At 41.7% G+C, this 14,510-nt stretch overlaps 1 protein-coding gene across 4 annotated transcripts in view; it reads left to right on the top strand.

Annotated features, from left to right (window-relative positions):
* The window catches only part of Ltbp1 (latent transforming growth factor beta binding protein 1), a 405,289-nt gene that overhangs the window by 142,658 nt on the left and 248,121 nt on the right, over positions 1–14,510 (top strand). For all 4 annotated transcript variants that reach the window (XM_070025342.1, XM_070025343.1, XM_070025344.1 and 1 more), the window contains exon 4: positions 3,421–3,590. In XM_070025342.1, the coding sequence (XP_069881443.1) occupies positions 3,421–3,590 (170 nt within the window). The remainder of the gene's footprint in view (positions 1–3,420; positions 3,591–14,510) is intronic.

Raw genomic sequence — 14,510 nt, forward strand, 5'->3', positions numbered from 1 at the left:
ATCCGTGCCTGTCTAACAGGGACAGAGGGTAGAGATGGAGGAATGGGGCAGCTGTGTCTTACTCTCCTTGCAGTGTTGGTAACTTGGAACAAATTTACACAGTAGTGGGACTTTCATCCTCATTTCCTTAAGTGAGTGGGCTAGGGATTCTAACTCAACATCTAGACCGAATACAGTTTGATCTCATTTATTTATTTATGTTCCGCCATGTTTAGGGCAGAGGAGCACATGCATTTATATTCTGGAGCTCATGTCTGCGCGTCCCTGCTTTCTGGATTCAGAGAGGAGAGGAACTAGGAGCTAGTAGAGGCGCCCAGCTCTCCTGAGTGCTGGGCCCTCCTGTTCTGCACAGGTCCTGGTCTTATGTCTCTCAGCGCTCTCTGCGACACAGTGATGACAGGATGGCTGGAGAGCAAATTGCTTCTAATTGCAGAGGAGAGGAAGGAGGGCTTCTTCTGCTCCACGAGGCTCACAGAAGAGTGGAGTCTTGTGACCACCAGATGGACCCAGCTGTTTCACTACCTTCTCCTTCCCAACCCAACAGGCTTACAGTTCAAAACAACACTTACATCATCAAAACAGAAGTGTTTACCATGTTAAGCCCTGGGCTTTTAGTAATTGGGTCTTTAGTCTGGTGACAAAGGGAGTATCCTCATCAAGCACTGAATCTGGAAAGATCCAGGCCCCGAGGTAGATTTTTCTAGTCTTTTGGAGACCACGGTTTTTTGTTTTTTGTTTTTTTTGGGTCCCATCATGGGGCCTGAACTCTGGGCCTGGGCACTGTCCCTCAGCTCTTCAGCTCAAGGCTAGTGCTCTACCACTTGAGCCACAGTGCCACTTCCAGCTTTTTACTGTTTGCTTATGTGGTGCTGAGGAATCGAACCCAGGGCCTCATGCATGCAAGGCAAGTGCTCTACCACTGAGCCACCTTCCCAGCCCCTCGGAGACCACAGTTTAAGTAATGATATAGCAGACACCTTGGTTAAAAGGGTGATCACCTCCACCCTGATCTCTTCTGTTCCCTTTGTCTCTCTGAGTGTTTTGTTTAATGCCATAGCTCTTATCTCAGTCTCACCTAGAATGAACTAATTCAGTGGGTTGATGGTGTTTGGGTGGCTTGGCAGTTTACCCTTTGACCTGAGCAACCCTGGTGTTATTTCTTCCTCTGTCCAGAGTGTCCGTCATTAGAGGGTTAGCTTTTTAGATCAGGTCACACTGTGGAACAGGTTCATTCTCATGGACTTAGTTTGATGCTGTAATGTGCTAGCCTAACAATTTCAGTAGTAGTTTTGTTTATTCTAGAATTGATGGGTATATCTTCTTTATGATTTTTATTACTGATTAGCCTTACACAGTTAATAACTTAATTTCTGTCTCTCACAGAATGATTTACTTAGGCAAAGGCATGTTATTTTACAGTATATATAAATATTATATTACATAGTATATGTGTATATACATATATATATATACATATATATATGTATATATATATATATATATGTGTGTGTGTGTGTGTGTGTGTGTGTATTACATGAAGTAGAAGGGAACTATGATAGAAAAATAAAGGATTGGGGATTGGGCCAAGGGTGGGAATGGGGGAAAGTAATGAACTCACAGTAATCCTGTTCAGAAGTCCCAGAAGTCTTGACTTCTATTATTAAAAAGATAAGTCCAGGGGCTGCAAATGTGACTTAGTGATAGAGTGCAGTACCATATAAACAGAAAAAGTCGAAAGTGGTATTGTGGCTCAAGTGATTGAGTTCTACCCTTGAGCAAAAGAAGCTCAGGGACAGTGCCCAGGCCCTGAGTTCAAGCCCCAGGACTGGCAAAAAAGATGACAAGTCCATAATTATTTATTCTTATACATACTATTCTTAGGAACTAGTAAGTATAAAACATTTTACCTCAATACTAACTTTATATTATGAAATACCTCAAAAAAAATAAATGTTTCTCTAATGCTCCATTATACCTAATATTTCAAAACAAGTATCAAATTATTATCATTTTCCAGTTTTGATGTGTTCTCCTTTTTCTGGTACAGAGTTTGAATTCAGGACTTCACACTTGCTTGGCTTTCTTGGTCAGCTGGTATTCTACCACTTAAGAAATGCTTCCAGCTTGACTTTTTGTTATTAATTTTGGAGATGGAGTCTCAAGGCTTTCCTTTTTGGGTTAGTTTTGAACTGTGTCCTCTAGATCTCATTCGCCAAAGTAGCTAGGATTACCGGCATGAGCCATTGGAGCCCAACTTTAGTGTTTTCCTACTTTCACCAGTATTTTTCTTCTCACCTGTTTGTGACAGAGCTTCTGTATGCTGCAGAGCCAGAAACTGAGTCTCAGTAACATTGACTGACAAATAAACTAGTCTTAGGTAGGAATGGAATGTTTGTAGTTGATTATTCTTCACTGACCAAGTGTGGTATTATTTGCATTATCTCCTTCCTGTATACTCTAATTTATTTTCTCCCATTAAGTGTTGCCCACTTATTTATTATACTTCTGTTCATGACTAGATCTTCCTCCTTTCCCTCCCTCCCTCCCTCCCTCCCTCCCTCCCTTCTTCCTTCCTTCCTTCCTTCCTTCCTTTTTTTGTTGATCTTGCGGCTTGTACTCTGGGCCTGGGCACTGTCCTTCAGCTCTTCAGTTCAAGCCTAGTGTACTACCTCTTGTGCCACAGTGCCACTTCCAGTTTTCTAGTGGTTTATTGGAGATAAGAGTCTTATGGACTTTCCTGCCCGGGCTGGCTTTGAACTGTGATCCTCAGATCTCAGCCTCCTGAGTAGCTAGGATTACAGGAGTGAGCCACTAGTGCCCATCTTAGATCTGTCTTAAATCTGCATGTCCTGTGTGTTGTATGAAGGCTTGTGGTAGTTAAGCTTTGAACCTTCTGATAAAAATCCTCTTGTGATGTTCTGTTCATTGTCAAGTTTCTTGACTAGCCAGACAGAGTCTCTTTCTGTTTTTTTCTCTCCTCTTTGTTATTATCTTTAAGCAGTTGTATAAAGGAGTTGCCCTTTAACAAAGCAGTTTATGAATATAATATCTCTTGATCAGTGTCGTCTCACCCATCCCTACCCTGCCCACCCCTTCTCTCACTCTTCTTAATTTTGTAGGATAATTAGAATCTTGACCTCATTCTCCCCCCCCCACTCCCCCCCTCTTTATTTGTCTACTCCTTTCCCCTTGGTTCCATCCCACCCCTTTGGAGTACCCACTTCCTGATGTTTTTATTTTGCTGAACTCACAGTCCCTCACATACACACACAGTCGGTTATGGTATGCGAGGGAACAAATATGCCTCATGTGGAATTTGTACAAAGCTCCTTGAGAAGTTTAATTTCTTGTTCTTCCTTCCTTGTCAGTGCTGGGAAACTCTATTATTTATTTTCTTGTCCTCACTCTGTTTCTTCCTAGAGTGGCACGTCTTTCCTCTCAGAATGTGATGATCCATCATGGCCAGACACAGGAGTATGTACTCAAGCCGAAGTACTTCCCAGCACAGAAGCTCATCTCTGGAGAACAGGCCATGGAAAGTTTGCTCCCATTAAGATACGGACAGGATCCAGTAGCATCCCCTTTTCACTGTGAGTAGCATCCCCTCAACCATTTTCCTAACTATGGTGTCAGAGTTTGGATACCCTTTGTTTGGCTTATTTGAGTTTCATGGGTCACAATAGATAAAATCCAAGGATCATTAAAAAAAAACAAAACCGGAAAACAACCCAGATTGATTCTTAACACAACTAGACAGTAGATACTTTAGCATGGCTTCATTAGTCTGAGGAGAGACAATTTTCCTGTATTTGGGGAATAAATATGCTGTGGTCCGCCTGTGATTCTGTCTCTGCAAGATGGCCTCCATCAGAGACATATTTGCTCTAATTTTAAGCCCAGTTGTACCTCTGACATGTTTACATTGATCATGTTTTCTTTAGAAGCTGGCCAAGATTTATTCCCTGTGAAATGTCTCAAGTGCCCTATGTCTGAGGTTCACCTACAGGGGCTCGTTTTTCTGTGAGAAGGTCTGTCTACTGTTAGTCTATCAAGCCTGATGATGGGGCAGATTTATGAAGCATTTATAAAGGGCGATTGCATCCGTGGCCAGCATGGCCAGTGCCTTGCTTGCTATGTGGGAAGTTCTCAAGGACACAAGCCCTGGCTGGAAGGATGGGGAATGTGATGATTTGTGGTTTAGGTATTACAGAGCGTCTGCTGGCAGCCTCTGTAGAAAACGCTGTGGAGCGAGGCACAGAGCATTCAGAGGGAAGAGCTAGCCACACATGCTCTGTGGCGCATGCTGACGGATGGCCTGAACCCTCAGTAATGAGGAAGAGCGATGCCAGGTGTGCGGTGGAAAGAAACTACTGTCTTACACACACTGTCCCCCCCCCCCCGCCGGCCCCCTCACCCCCAACAGAACAGAATGCATAGCCAATGCTGACTTTTGCTACTGTTTGACACTTGAGAAGTCTGGCTCTGCTGGGGATTTGATTCCCTGCTGTTGTCCATCCCCATGTAATTGACATTTCCCTCAGAATGAGTCATTTTGACGCAGAGTATCTAGGAGCGAGTTTACAGTCCACTCTTCATCTTTCCAGAAAGTTCTGTGAAGAGGCTGATGCCAGAACCTCAGAGCAGTCCTTTGATGTGGTTTATTGAAGCCTAGGGAGCAGAGGCGGGGAGGTTGGTCTCAGGGAAGATGATTAAAATCATGTCCTTACCCTTAGGGAAGATCATTTCTAAGTCAGTTACAAAAGAATATATATATATATATATATATGTATATATATATATATATGTATATATATATATATAAACATATATATGTATATATGTGTCTTTTAAAGATCCTTTGATTTATTTGCTTAATAGCATGTCCCTTCCATGTGACTATCCCCTGAATTGTTTAACATTTTAAAATTCTAATTAAGAAAATAAGAAAAAAATAGGTACTTCTTATTTCCTTGGGGTCTTATGTAGATGTGTAGTTTTAGAAGCTCTCCAAAGTTAGATGAGATGAATTTTCTTGTTGAAAGTATATAATCATATTGATGAAAGAGGAGAATTCTGAACTACATGTAGGTTTCAAGAAAAGATGGTTTGAGAATCACTAGCATTAAGTCTGAAGACTGTGGTTTTGATAGGCTATTGACAAAATGTGATTGGAATGAATTTCCCACTGTGTGTGTGTGTGTGTGTGTGTGTGTGTGTGTGTGTGTGTGTGTGTGTGTGTGTGTGTGTGTGTGTGTGTGTGTGTGTATGTGTGGTGTATGCTTGTTCAAACTCTTAAACTTTTATTCTTTATTGAATTATCTTCTGGAAGATTTTATAGTAGACTACAGAGATAAGTTTCTTGTCTGGGATGTCTTTAACTTTCCTATTCTCCTGTCTGTGTTTTCTGCATCCCTGAGAACTGGTAAAAGCATGTAACATATTATCATAGGGATGGAACTCTCTCTGCTCAAACTCTTCAAAACATGGCCCTTGTTCAAAACCAAGCTGAGGAACCGACTGAAACAATTAGGCCTATGGAAAGGAAGAAGGGAGATGCGGCTATTTTTTACTGAGGCCAGAGCTCCACTGTGAGCTGGAGGTCTAATTGGAAAGTTTCAGAAAGAGGTAATTTGGCAAGACCATTGAGGATGCCGAAATAGGAAAATGGAGAAGAACATTAGGAAGATTAAATCTGGGAAAGGGCACAAAAGTATTCTGTCTCTTCACAGCCCCACTGTACATCACCTAGAACACACTCCACGGAAACCTTACAGAAGCTCTTAGTGTCTTCGTTTTCATCTTTAGGGAAGAGCGCAAATCCAAACCGACTAGCTTTTGTTGTGCTGAAAGGTGGGGCGGTCAAACAGAAACATAATTCTGACTCTAGAAAAATAGCAGAGAGCAAGGTCACATGGACCGGCTCTAGACTGGGATGAAATGGAAGATTTTTGCTCTGTGTCATCATCGCATTCCTCTGCCATTACTTTAGGGGAGTTGTGAGGACTAGAGAACACAGTTCGGCTGGTAAAGAACAAGTGGTATTTTACTCTTTCAAAAAGGAATTTTCTTCAAGTAATTGTGCAACGGAGGTGCCATTCAACAAAGCAGTTTATGAATTTGATGCAGCTACTAAAAATGTACGCCCCAATAAATATTTATTGATACCATAAATAAATGGACTTTTCTTTTTCTTCTTCATAAAGGCAGTCCAGGGAAGGGTGGGGGGAGATTGCAGTAAAAAATTCAACATATATCCTAAAAACTTAAAAAAAATGAAGGAAGGCATATATGTGAAGCGATGGTGAGAATGTTGAAAGGGGTGATGCTGATCAAGATGCAATGTGTTCATATACTGCTTTGTTGACTGACAGCTCCTTAGGACAACTACTTAAAGATGATAACAACAAAAAAGGTGATCGACTGTAATTAGTTACCAGATGGTTTGTTGAAAACTGATACCTTGCTCTTAGTGTTGAGTAACTTGAACAGCCCTTTATAGGAGGAGATATTAGTTCTACAAACCGAACCGGAAATGGGTATGCTATTGGTACCTGAGAAGAATAAAGAACACCATTAAAAAGAAGTAGGGAAGAGAATGAAGATGGGATGGGAGACTCAGCAAAAGATCTTAATGTGTCAAGCATGGAGCTAGATAAGGCAGAGGTGGGAGGAGACCGAACATCAAGTTGCTAGTGAAGGCCTCTCTTTTGGGGAGGAATGGATATTCTATATTTCTAAGAGGTTTATTAACATAATCCCCCAATTCATGTCCAATGTACATAACTATGTTTTGTATTTTGATTTCCTAGAGTCATTATGAGTCTTTTGAATGACTTTTTAGGTAACTTGACATCCTAGGTTGGGTCTTTTCTGGTCACTGGTGAAAGATCTCTCTAGTGATAAATTAATAAGTTGGTATTATTCTTTATTTATTAGTTCTAAATGAACTTGATTCAAATGGCTATCATGTTAGCCTAGGGGTTGCAACCTTTAAGGGCATGCACTGAAAAGACTGGATAGTAAACCTGGATAGTATTGGGACCCAAGAGAAAAATTGAGGATGTTGCATGTTATTATTTTACAATGTCACAATATTTCTCACAGATTACTGTGAGAAATGGGCTATGTAGCTTGCCAGTCTTTAATGTGGAGGCTCTTAACTTCTCAGTCTACTAAACAGGTCTAGATTTGGGTCTGTTGGATGCCTAGAACCTGATAGCTGGACTGAATGTTGTCAGAGAGACTCTGCCCATAACAAACTCACAGTCCTCACCCCCCCCCCCCCCCCCCCGTTTCATACCCTGACCACTCTCTAATTAGGTTTGGAGGCAGTAGAAGAACATGAACTAACATGAAACCACTCACCTCTTAAGTTTAGTTTCTTTCTTTGAATGTTAGTGCGGCAGGCCAAGGGCAATTTGGAGAATAGTGGGTTAGTCCTAGGTGTTTACAGAAAACCCTTTGACATTGATACAGACAGCATTTTCATCAGATGAGCTCGTCATGGCTATAAGGTTGGACTGAAGACTATCACAATATCTCTTGAATTCTGCAGAAAAGCTAAATATAGACATTCTAACTCCAAGGGATACACCAAAGGGAATTAGAAACATAATTTACACAAAGATTCCTGCATCAATGATAGGAGCAGCATTACTCACCAGACCCAGTCAATGAGAACAAACTAAATGTTCATCAAATGATGAATGACTAAACAAAATGAGGTATTTGCATGCAGTGAAATATTAGCCACCGAAGGAATGAGGCACTGATTCCTGCTCCGTCCTCTGAAACGTGCAGAGTGAAAGAATCCAGACACACAAGAATCCAGACTAGCCACATACTATAGGATTCCACTTATGTGAAATGTCTAGAAGAAGCAAATCCACAAGGACAGAGATTAGTGGCAGCCAGGGGCTGGAGAGAGTGATTATTTATAAATAAGGAGTTTATTTTGGGATGATGAAAAGGTTCTGGAACTAGATGATCACCATAGCTTTATAGTCTTGGGAATACACTAAAAGGGGCAAATCACTTTAAAAAAGGGGTGAATTCCATGGTATGTGAATTGTATAATACTTAAAAGTAAAACACATTTAGAAGAATAATTGCCAAGTGGGTAGTTCTCAAGACTAAGCATCAACTCCAAAGAATGGTTCTCAAGCTCCTCAGAGCATTCTAGAAAGTGAAGGGTGGGGATGAATGGACTTGATCCAGCATCTTCCTTGGTGATAGCCAAGAAAGAGTTCAGCATGTAAACCAAGTTCTTGGTTTAGTGGTATTTTTAACCCAGAGGAAGAAAAATGGAAATGCCATAACATTTGAAAGTCAATATTATAAACATGGGTCTATGGAATGATAGCATGTACTCAGGGGTCAATTACACACGAAGAGAGGAGCTTGGTACAAGCCATGAATAGATGATCTTGAGAATCATTTGTCCACATCATGCACTAAGCATACCACAGGATGCCTGATAATATTAAAATGCCAAAATACTTCTATCCCAGTGTATGGTAGGGCAGTTTTCCCATTAGAGTGATAAGATACTCCAGGCTTGTTTAGACTGTGGAATTACTGCTCACTTAGGGCTGAGCAGAAACACACGCTTGGCTGCATGGACCCCTGGGCTAGTGCTTTCCAGACTGCAAAGGGAGAGTCCTAGTACTAAGAGATTGGAGGCCTCCAATGTGGATACCCACCATCCTAGGCCTTGTAGTTTTTGTTTTTTTGGTCTGTTGTTGGGCTTGAACTCTGGGCCTGGGCACTGTCCCGGAGCTCTTCAGCTCAAGGTGAGCACTCTACTACTTGAGCCACACCACCACTTCTAGTTTTCTGGTGGTTTATTGGAGATAAGAATCTCAGGGACTTTTCTGCCTGGGCTGGCTTTAAACCACGATCCTCCGATCTCAGCCTCCTGAGTAGCTAGGATTAGAGGCATGAGCCACCAGTGCCTGGCTTCTAGGCCTCTTTCATAACTTAGTGCTAGTATTTAGAGAGGTCTAGAAATCTGAACTTGTATGAGTTGACTTTCTCCTTGCCAGTTCTAACTGTTTTCCTATGGAGATGAGCTTAGGTTTAAAATGCATTACTTATATTTTATTATCTTTTTCTTTTTGCTGTTATCAGGGTTTGCACTCAGTGTATTCTTGCTCACAGCTGATGTTCTACCCCCTGAGCCATGGCTCTACCCTTACAGTTTGCTGGTTAAATGGAGATGGAATCTTGCTGGCTTTTCTAATTGGCTGTTTTTAACTACTTCCTCTAGGTCTTTGCCTACTGAGTAACTGTAATTGTAGTTATGAGTTGTCAGTGCCTGGCTAAGATGGATTATTTATGTTTCAACATCTCATCTAAAATTTTAGTTTCTTTAATTTTATCAAAGCAGATATTTTAGAGTTCATGGAAGGCAGATGGCATGTTTTGCACATTAACTTCCTAAAGGTTTTAAAATGCAACTCAACACTCCTAAAATAATTGCTGATTTATCTTCTGATGTGCTGAGATGGGGGGAGTGGAGGAATGACTAGCACTGCAAATATACAGTACTGATAATTGCAAAGAAAAAAAGAAAGGTACAGGTGGACCCATTGCAACAATGAGATGTACAAGTCGTTACGTCGAAAACGAACTTTACAACTTTGGTGTTGGGGGGGGAGGGGGGGGAAGGATGGGAAGGGATGGGAAGGGGAAACAAAGGAGGAGGCTACAATGCTTGATAAGAAATGTACTTATTATTTTGCCCATGTAATTGTAACCCCTCTGTACAGTATTTTCACAATAAAAAAAGAAAAAAGAAAGGTTAATTGTTTTTGTTTTCTTAAAAGGATGAGGCTAGTACCATATTTTAAAGTGATAAACACAACTCTTTTGTTTTACCCAAATGGTGACGGGCAGGGCCACAGCTTCTCTGGGGCCACTTCTGGCAGGAGGAAACAGGCAGCCTAGAGAGGTGCTCTTAGCCTGGATGTGGGGGGTCTGAGTTGATCTTTCCCAGTCTTTCCAGTTTCCTGACAGCAGTCAGCAGACTGAAATCTCCCTCCCTCCTCCACTGGTCCCCAGGGTTCCTCAGTCTGTTCTCATACCAACATCGTGCTTGCCTGAGCCCCTTATGACCTTGTTATGGCTGGAGCACAGTGCATAGGCCCAGACTATGAAGGATGTGTATATACTTTGGCCTCAAGAGACCACTTCTTTACACTTTGAATGACATGATGGTTGACTCTGTATGTGTGTGATGGCGTCGGCCTTCCTGCTTGTGTTGAGGCTGATACACAGAGCATGAGCAGACAAGAAAGCATCTTAGGATGTGACAGCAAAGTACATGTCTCCTCTTGGTTGGGGAGTTAGGGAGAGGGATTGTGTGTGTGTGTGTGTGTGTGTGTGTGTGTGTGTGTGTGTGTGTGTGTGTGTGTGTGTGTGTGTGACAGAGAGAGAGAGAGAGCAAGAGAGAGAGAGAGAGAGAGAGAGAGAGAGAGAGAGAGAGAGAGAGAGAGAGAGAGAGAGAGAGAGAGAGAGAGAGAGAGAGAGAGATTCTCTGTGGTTGCAGGTTGAATGAGCACAGAGTTTACTAGTGCTGTCTAGGTCTTCCTCATGGCCTTGACTAAGAGAGGAGAAAGTGCTTTTGCACGTGGTTAGAGGAGACAGCCAACATTTTTTGCTTTGGCAAAATAAATGTGAGTATTAAGAGAGAGGCAGCATTTGGCCTGCAGAAGTCTGCTGCTGCCAGCCACTTCAAGGAGGGGTCAGCAAGGGCATCCCATGAGGCCGGTGCAGTTACAGAATGCTCACAGGGAGGAACTTGGGTGCAGCTGAGCGGTGGGCCTGAGGGCATGGGAAGCCAAATTCAGCTTCTATGTAATGGCTCTTTGGCCTGGGGGTGGAGCAACTGGCTAATGGCACAGGCAGGAATAGTTTGTCTAGGTAAGAACTGGAGACAGATTCTTGGGCACAGGGTGGATTACAATGTGGAGAGAACATTTCAAAATGTTTGTGAGGAAGAGGCTGGTTCTGAAAACCACCACAGCCTTGATGTGGATGTTGACGTTTAGGATGTGGATGGTATTATATATCTGGTGAAGAGAGAAAAGCAGCGGGATCTACGGTGCGTGTTGGCACCTCCACTTCTTGGAGAATGATAGCTAGATGGAATGCTCTTTAGAGCAGAGATTTGTAGGTGGACCCCATACATAGTTGAAGGGAGAGAAGACTTCCAGAGACACTTTTCAACAAATAAAAGCTTTGGGATATGGGATTGGTCCACACCAACTTTAGGTACTGGATGGTAGTAGAATTGGACCAGCCAGAAATAATTTTATAATGATGACAGTTGATAAAGAATTACTAAACACTGAAGAGGATTAGTAGGTATGAAAAACAGACTACTTAAAAAAAAAAGAATGATGGTCACGAATTGTACCTTTTTCTTTGCAAATCAACAAGTTCCTCTAGCTACCTGTTCACCTACATACAATTTCATGTGGGAATTTAAAACTCTGAGCCAGTTTCCCAGCTGTATTGCAGTATAGCTAGTTAAAAGAAAATCAACCACTCTTTGATGACTCCTGGAAAAAATCTTTGGTTTGGAAGCATAGACAGTAAAACATTCTGTATACAGACCAGCACATTCTCGTGACTATGTATGAACAGGGTTTTGCTGAACTGTGCTCCTTGAAAATACAGACTTCACTGAAGGATGGATATGTAACCTATTGCAAAGAAAATAGTTTGAGCAGTCCCATCCTTGGTGAGGAATGGGAGAAGAAGGAATAGTATGTTTTATCAGAGACTTGTTGGCTCAAATCCCAGTCTGGGAAGGAATGTGAACATGGATGTTTTCTGCTGCCTGATTGGATACACAAAGTTTAAGATAGCTGAGAAATAGTAGACATAGATTGATTGCAAACTCTCCCTAGAAGTTTATCCAGTGAGACACAAATGGTGACAGGGGAAAAACCATTCACAGTGAGGGATTATATAGTTGAAATTCTTCCATGGGCAGACTTTAATGCCAGAGAAAGGTTTTTATTCCCAAGGCCCAAGATATCATAACAATGATGAAATTCAAGGATATTTCTGGATATTGAGTTCAAGATTTTCAGAAAAGAATTTTTTGAACATCAGAATATTTTAAAATCAGTGATTTTTTTCCTCCACTAGGAAAAAATATTAGCACAAATGAACCTGTGTTTTGCACAGGGGACCTGGAGAGGGTAGCCTGTATTCAAAAAAGAAAAAAAGATAGTTACTCCTCTGCCTTTACATTCCAGTTTCTTCAGAAAGTGAGGGTTTTTATAGATTTTTTTCCTTTCAGTAGGAGAAAAATTTTAGGGAACAGATTATTAGTAGAATTCAAATAGGAGTGCCAGAGACTCAAGCCTGTAATCCTAGCTACTCAGGAAGCTGAGATCTGAGGATTGTGGTTTAGAGCCAGTCCAGGCAGGAAAGTCTGCAATCAACCACCAGAAGACTGGATGGAAGTGGTGCTTGGGCTCAAAGTGGCAGTACACTAGCCTTGAGCATAAAAGCTCAGGGATGATGACTAGGCCCTGACTTTAAGTCCCATGACCAACAAAAAAAAATGAAATGCTAGATTTTAAATGATTTTTTGGAATATGAGTTTAGTTCTGTATTGTCTATGTTTTTTTTTCCCAATGAGGTCATTGCAGCCTGGTATATTGGTTAATTTTTTTAAGCCAGGAAAACTTTATGAAACACACATAGAGAGAATATATATATGTGTATTTTTTGAACAGTCATTTTTTAAGCTTTTCTCATTGTCCGCATCTAGTGTCTAAAACATTTTTGTAGTCCTTAATTGTGCTTTTTCAAGGTTCTAAAAGAAAAAGAGCATTTCAAATAGGCAGAACTTGCTTTTGTGAAAAACATCATACTTATTTAAAAATCCTTGGATTCTAGAAACAGATTTGAAAAGCTTTGGTGAAGAAAGCAAAGTTATGCATAGAATAGATGAGGGTGTTTGCTGGCCTCCGGGCATCTTGTGTGGGACTGAGTGCTCCCCTGACCTGCTAATGAGGCTGGAAAGCCAGGACACCAGCAGCTGGGCTCTGTGTTTGGTGAACGCCCATGAATGGCTACAGGTGCATCTCAGGACTGCACCCGCCTGACTCCAATCCAGCATAAACCCGAGCTTTTCCTCCCACGCTCTCAGCCTGCATTCCATTGAGCAGCAAGAACCTGCTGTGTCTGCTTCTCTTTAGGGGTTTACAGGGTAATACTCCCCAAACAAAGTCTTGTGATTTATGTTCTTTTCCTTTATTCATCAATCAAGAATATTATATCCACCTTTTGTGGTTCACTTGGGCAGATCATTTCTGGCTCAAGGTTGCTTTTTGTTTTGAATTGTTTTGTGGTTAGTAAGGATAGCTGGGTTGTACAAACAATGATGTATTTCCATGTGATGTAGTTTTTTTCTTTAATAGGGAGAGAAGGTGGCGGATACATTTTAGTGGAGAATGATTCCCTGACCTATTTCATTCCTTTTTAAAAATATTGTATTCATCTCCAAATAAAAAAGCAAGAATAGTAGATGATGTTGATTTATGTATAATTCTTCCCTCTCCTCTCTTGCTATGGCTTTCTTGTTTCTCCTCTTGACTTGGACTTGCCTTGAGCAGTGGAGTGGGTGGTGAGCCTGCGTAGAGTGCGGGCTCTCAAAAGAGGCATGAATGTCTCCATAGCTCCATTCTCTCCTGCTGGAAAGGGTGTACTTCTTGTCTATTGACATGCCAACATTCTGAAATCGGCTGTTGTTGTTGACGATCATTTTAGCAGGATTAGGGGTTGAGCATTTAGAACAGTCTGGACAGATCAGTGGTGACAGTAAAGCAGATGATGCCGTTATCATTAGACAGGAAATAGCTGGGTAAGAAAATGTCAGTATAGATGACCTCACCTTTTGAGCAACAGTAGACTAGAAGATGGATGGGTACTTGGCCCCAGAAAAACCAGTCTGGGCTGGCCAGCTGCCTGTGAGGTAGCCTAGCAGAAGTGATGCTAACTAAATGAAAATCACCAGCATCTCTCTGAAAGGATCTGTAAGTACCTGGGAGAGAAAAGGAGTATCACAAGAAAACAGAAGCTACTAGGCAGAAGCTTCCTGTCACATGCAAGTTGGGTGTAGGAAATTGAACCACGACTCTGAAAAGGGAGGGCAATGGGTAGAACTCAAAGAAATTGCTACCAGTACTATGATGTCCTAACATCTTTCTACTTACTGAAACAAGTCCAGGTCTCTAGGAGGTGTAGGCTACAGGACTGAGCGTTCTGGAGACGTCCATCTCCTGCTCACAGCTTTACTGTAAACCCCTGTTGCTTGAGATGCTGTACACTCTTGGTATTGTTTTGTAGATGAGAGACCCCAGCTAACACATGTTCTATTTCTGCCAGCTCTTGAACAGCTGTGTGTCCCAATCACTCAGAGCATCAGAAAGATTATGCTGTAGAGAGGGAAAACTCAGCTGCTCGGCTTCTTTCCATCATCCTCTTTA

Source organism: Dipodomys merriami, unplaced genomic scaffold (genome assembly GCF_024711535.1).
Source record: "Dipodomys merriami isolate MVZ:Mamm:240054 unplaced genomic scaffold, mDipMer1.0.p SCAF_17, whole genome shotgun sequence".
Lineage (NCBI taxonomy): Eukaryota > Metazoa > Chordata > Mammalia > Rodentia > Heteromyidae > Dipodomys > Dipodomys merriami.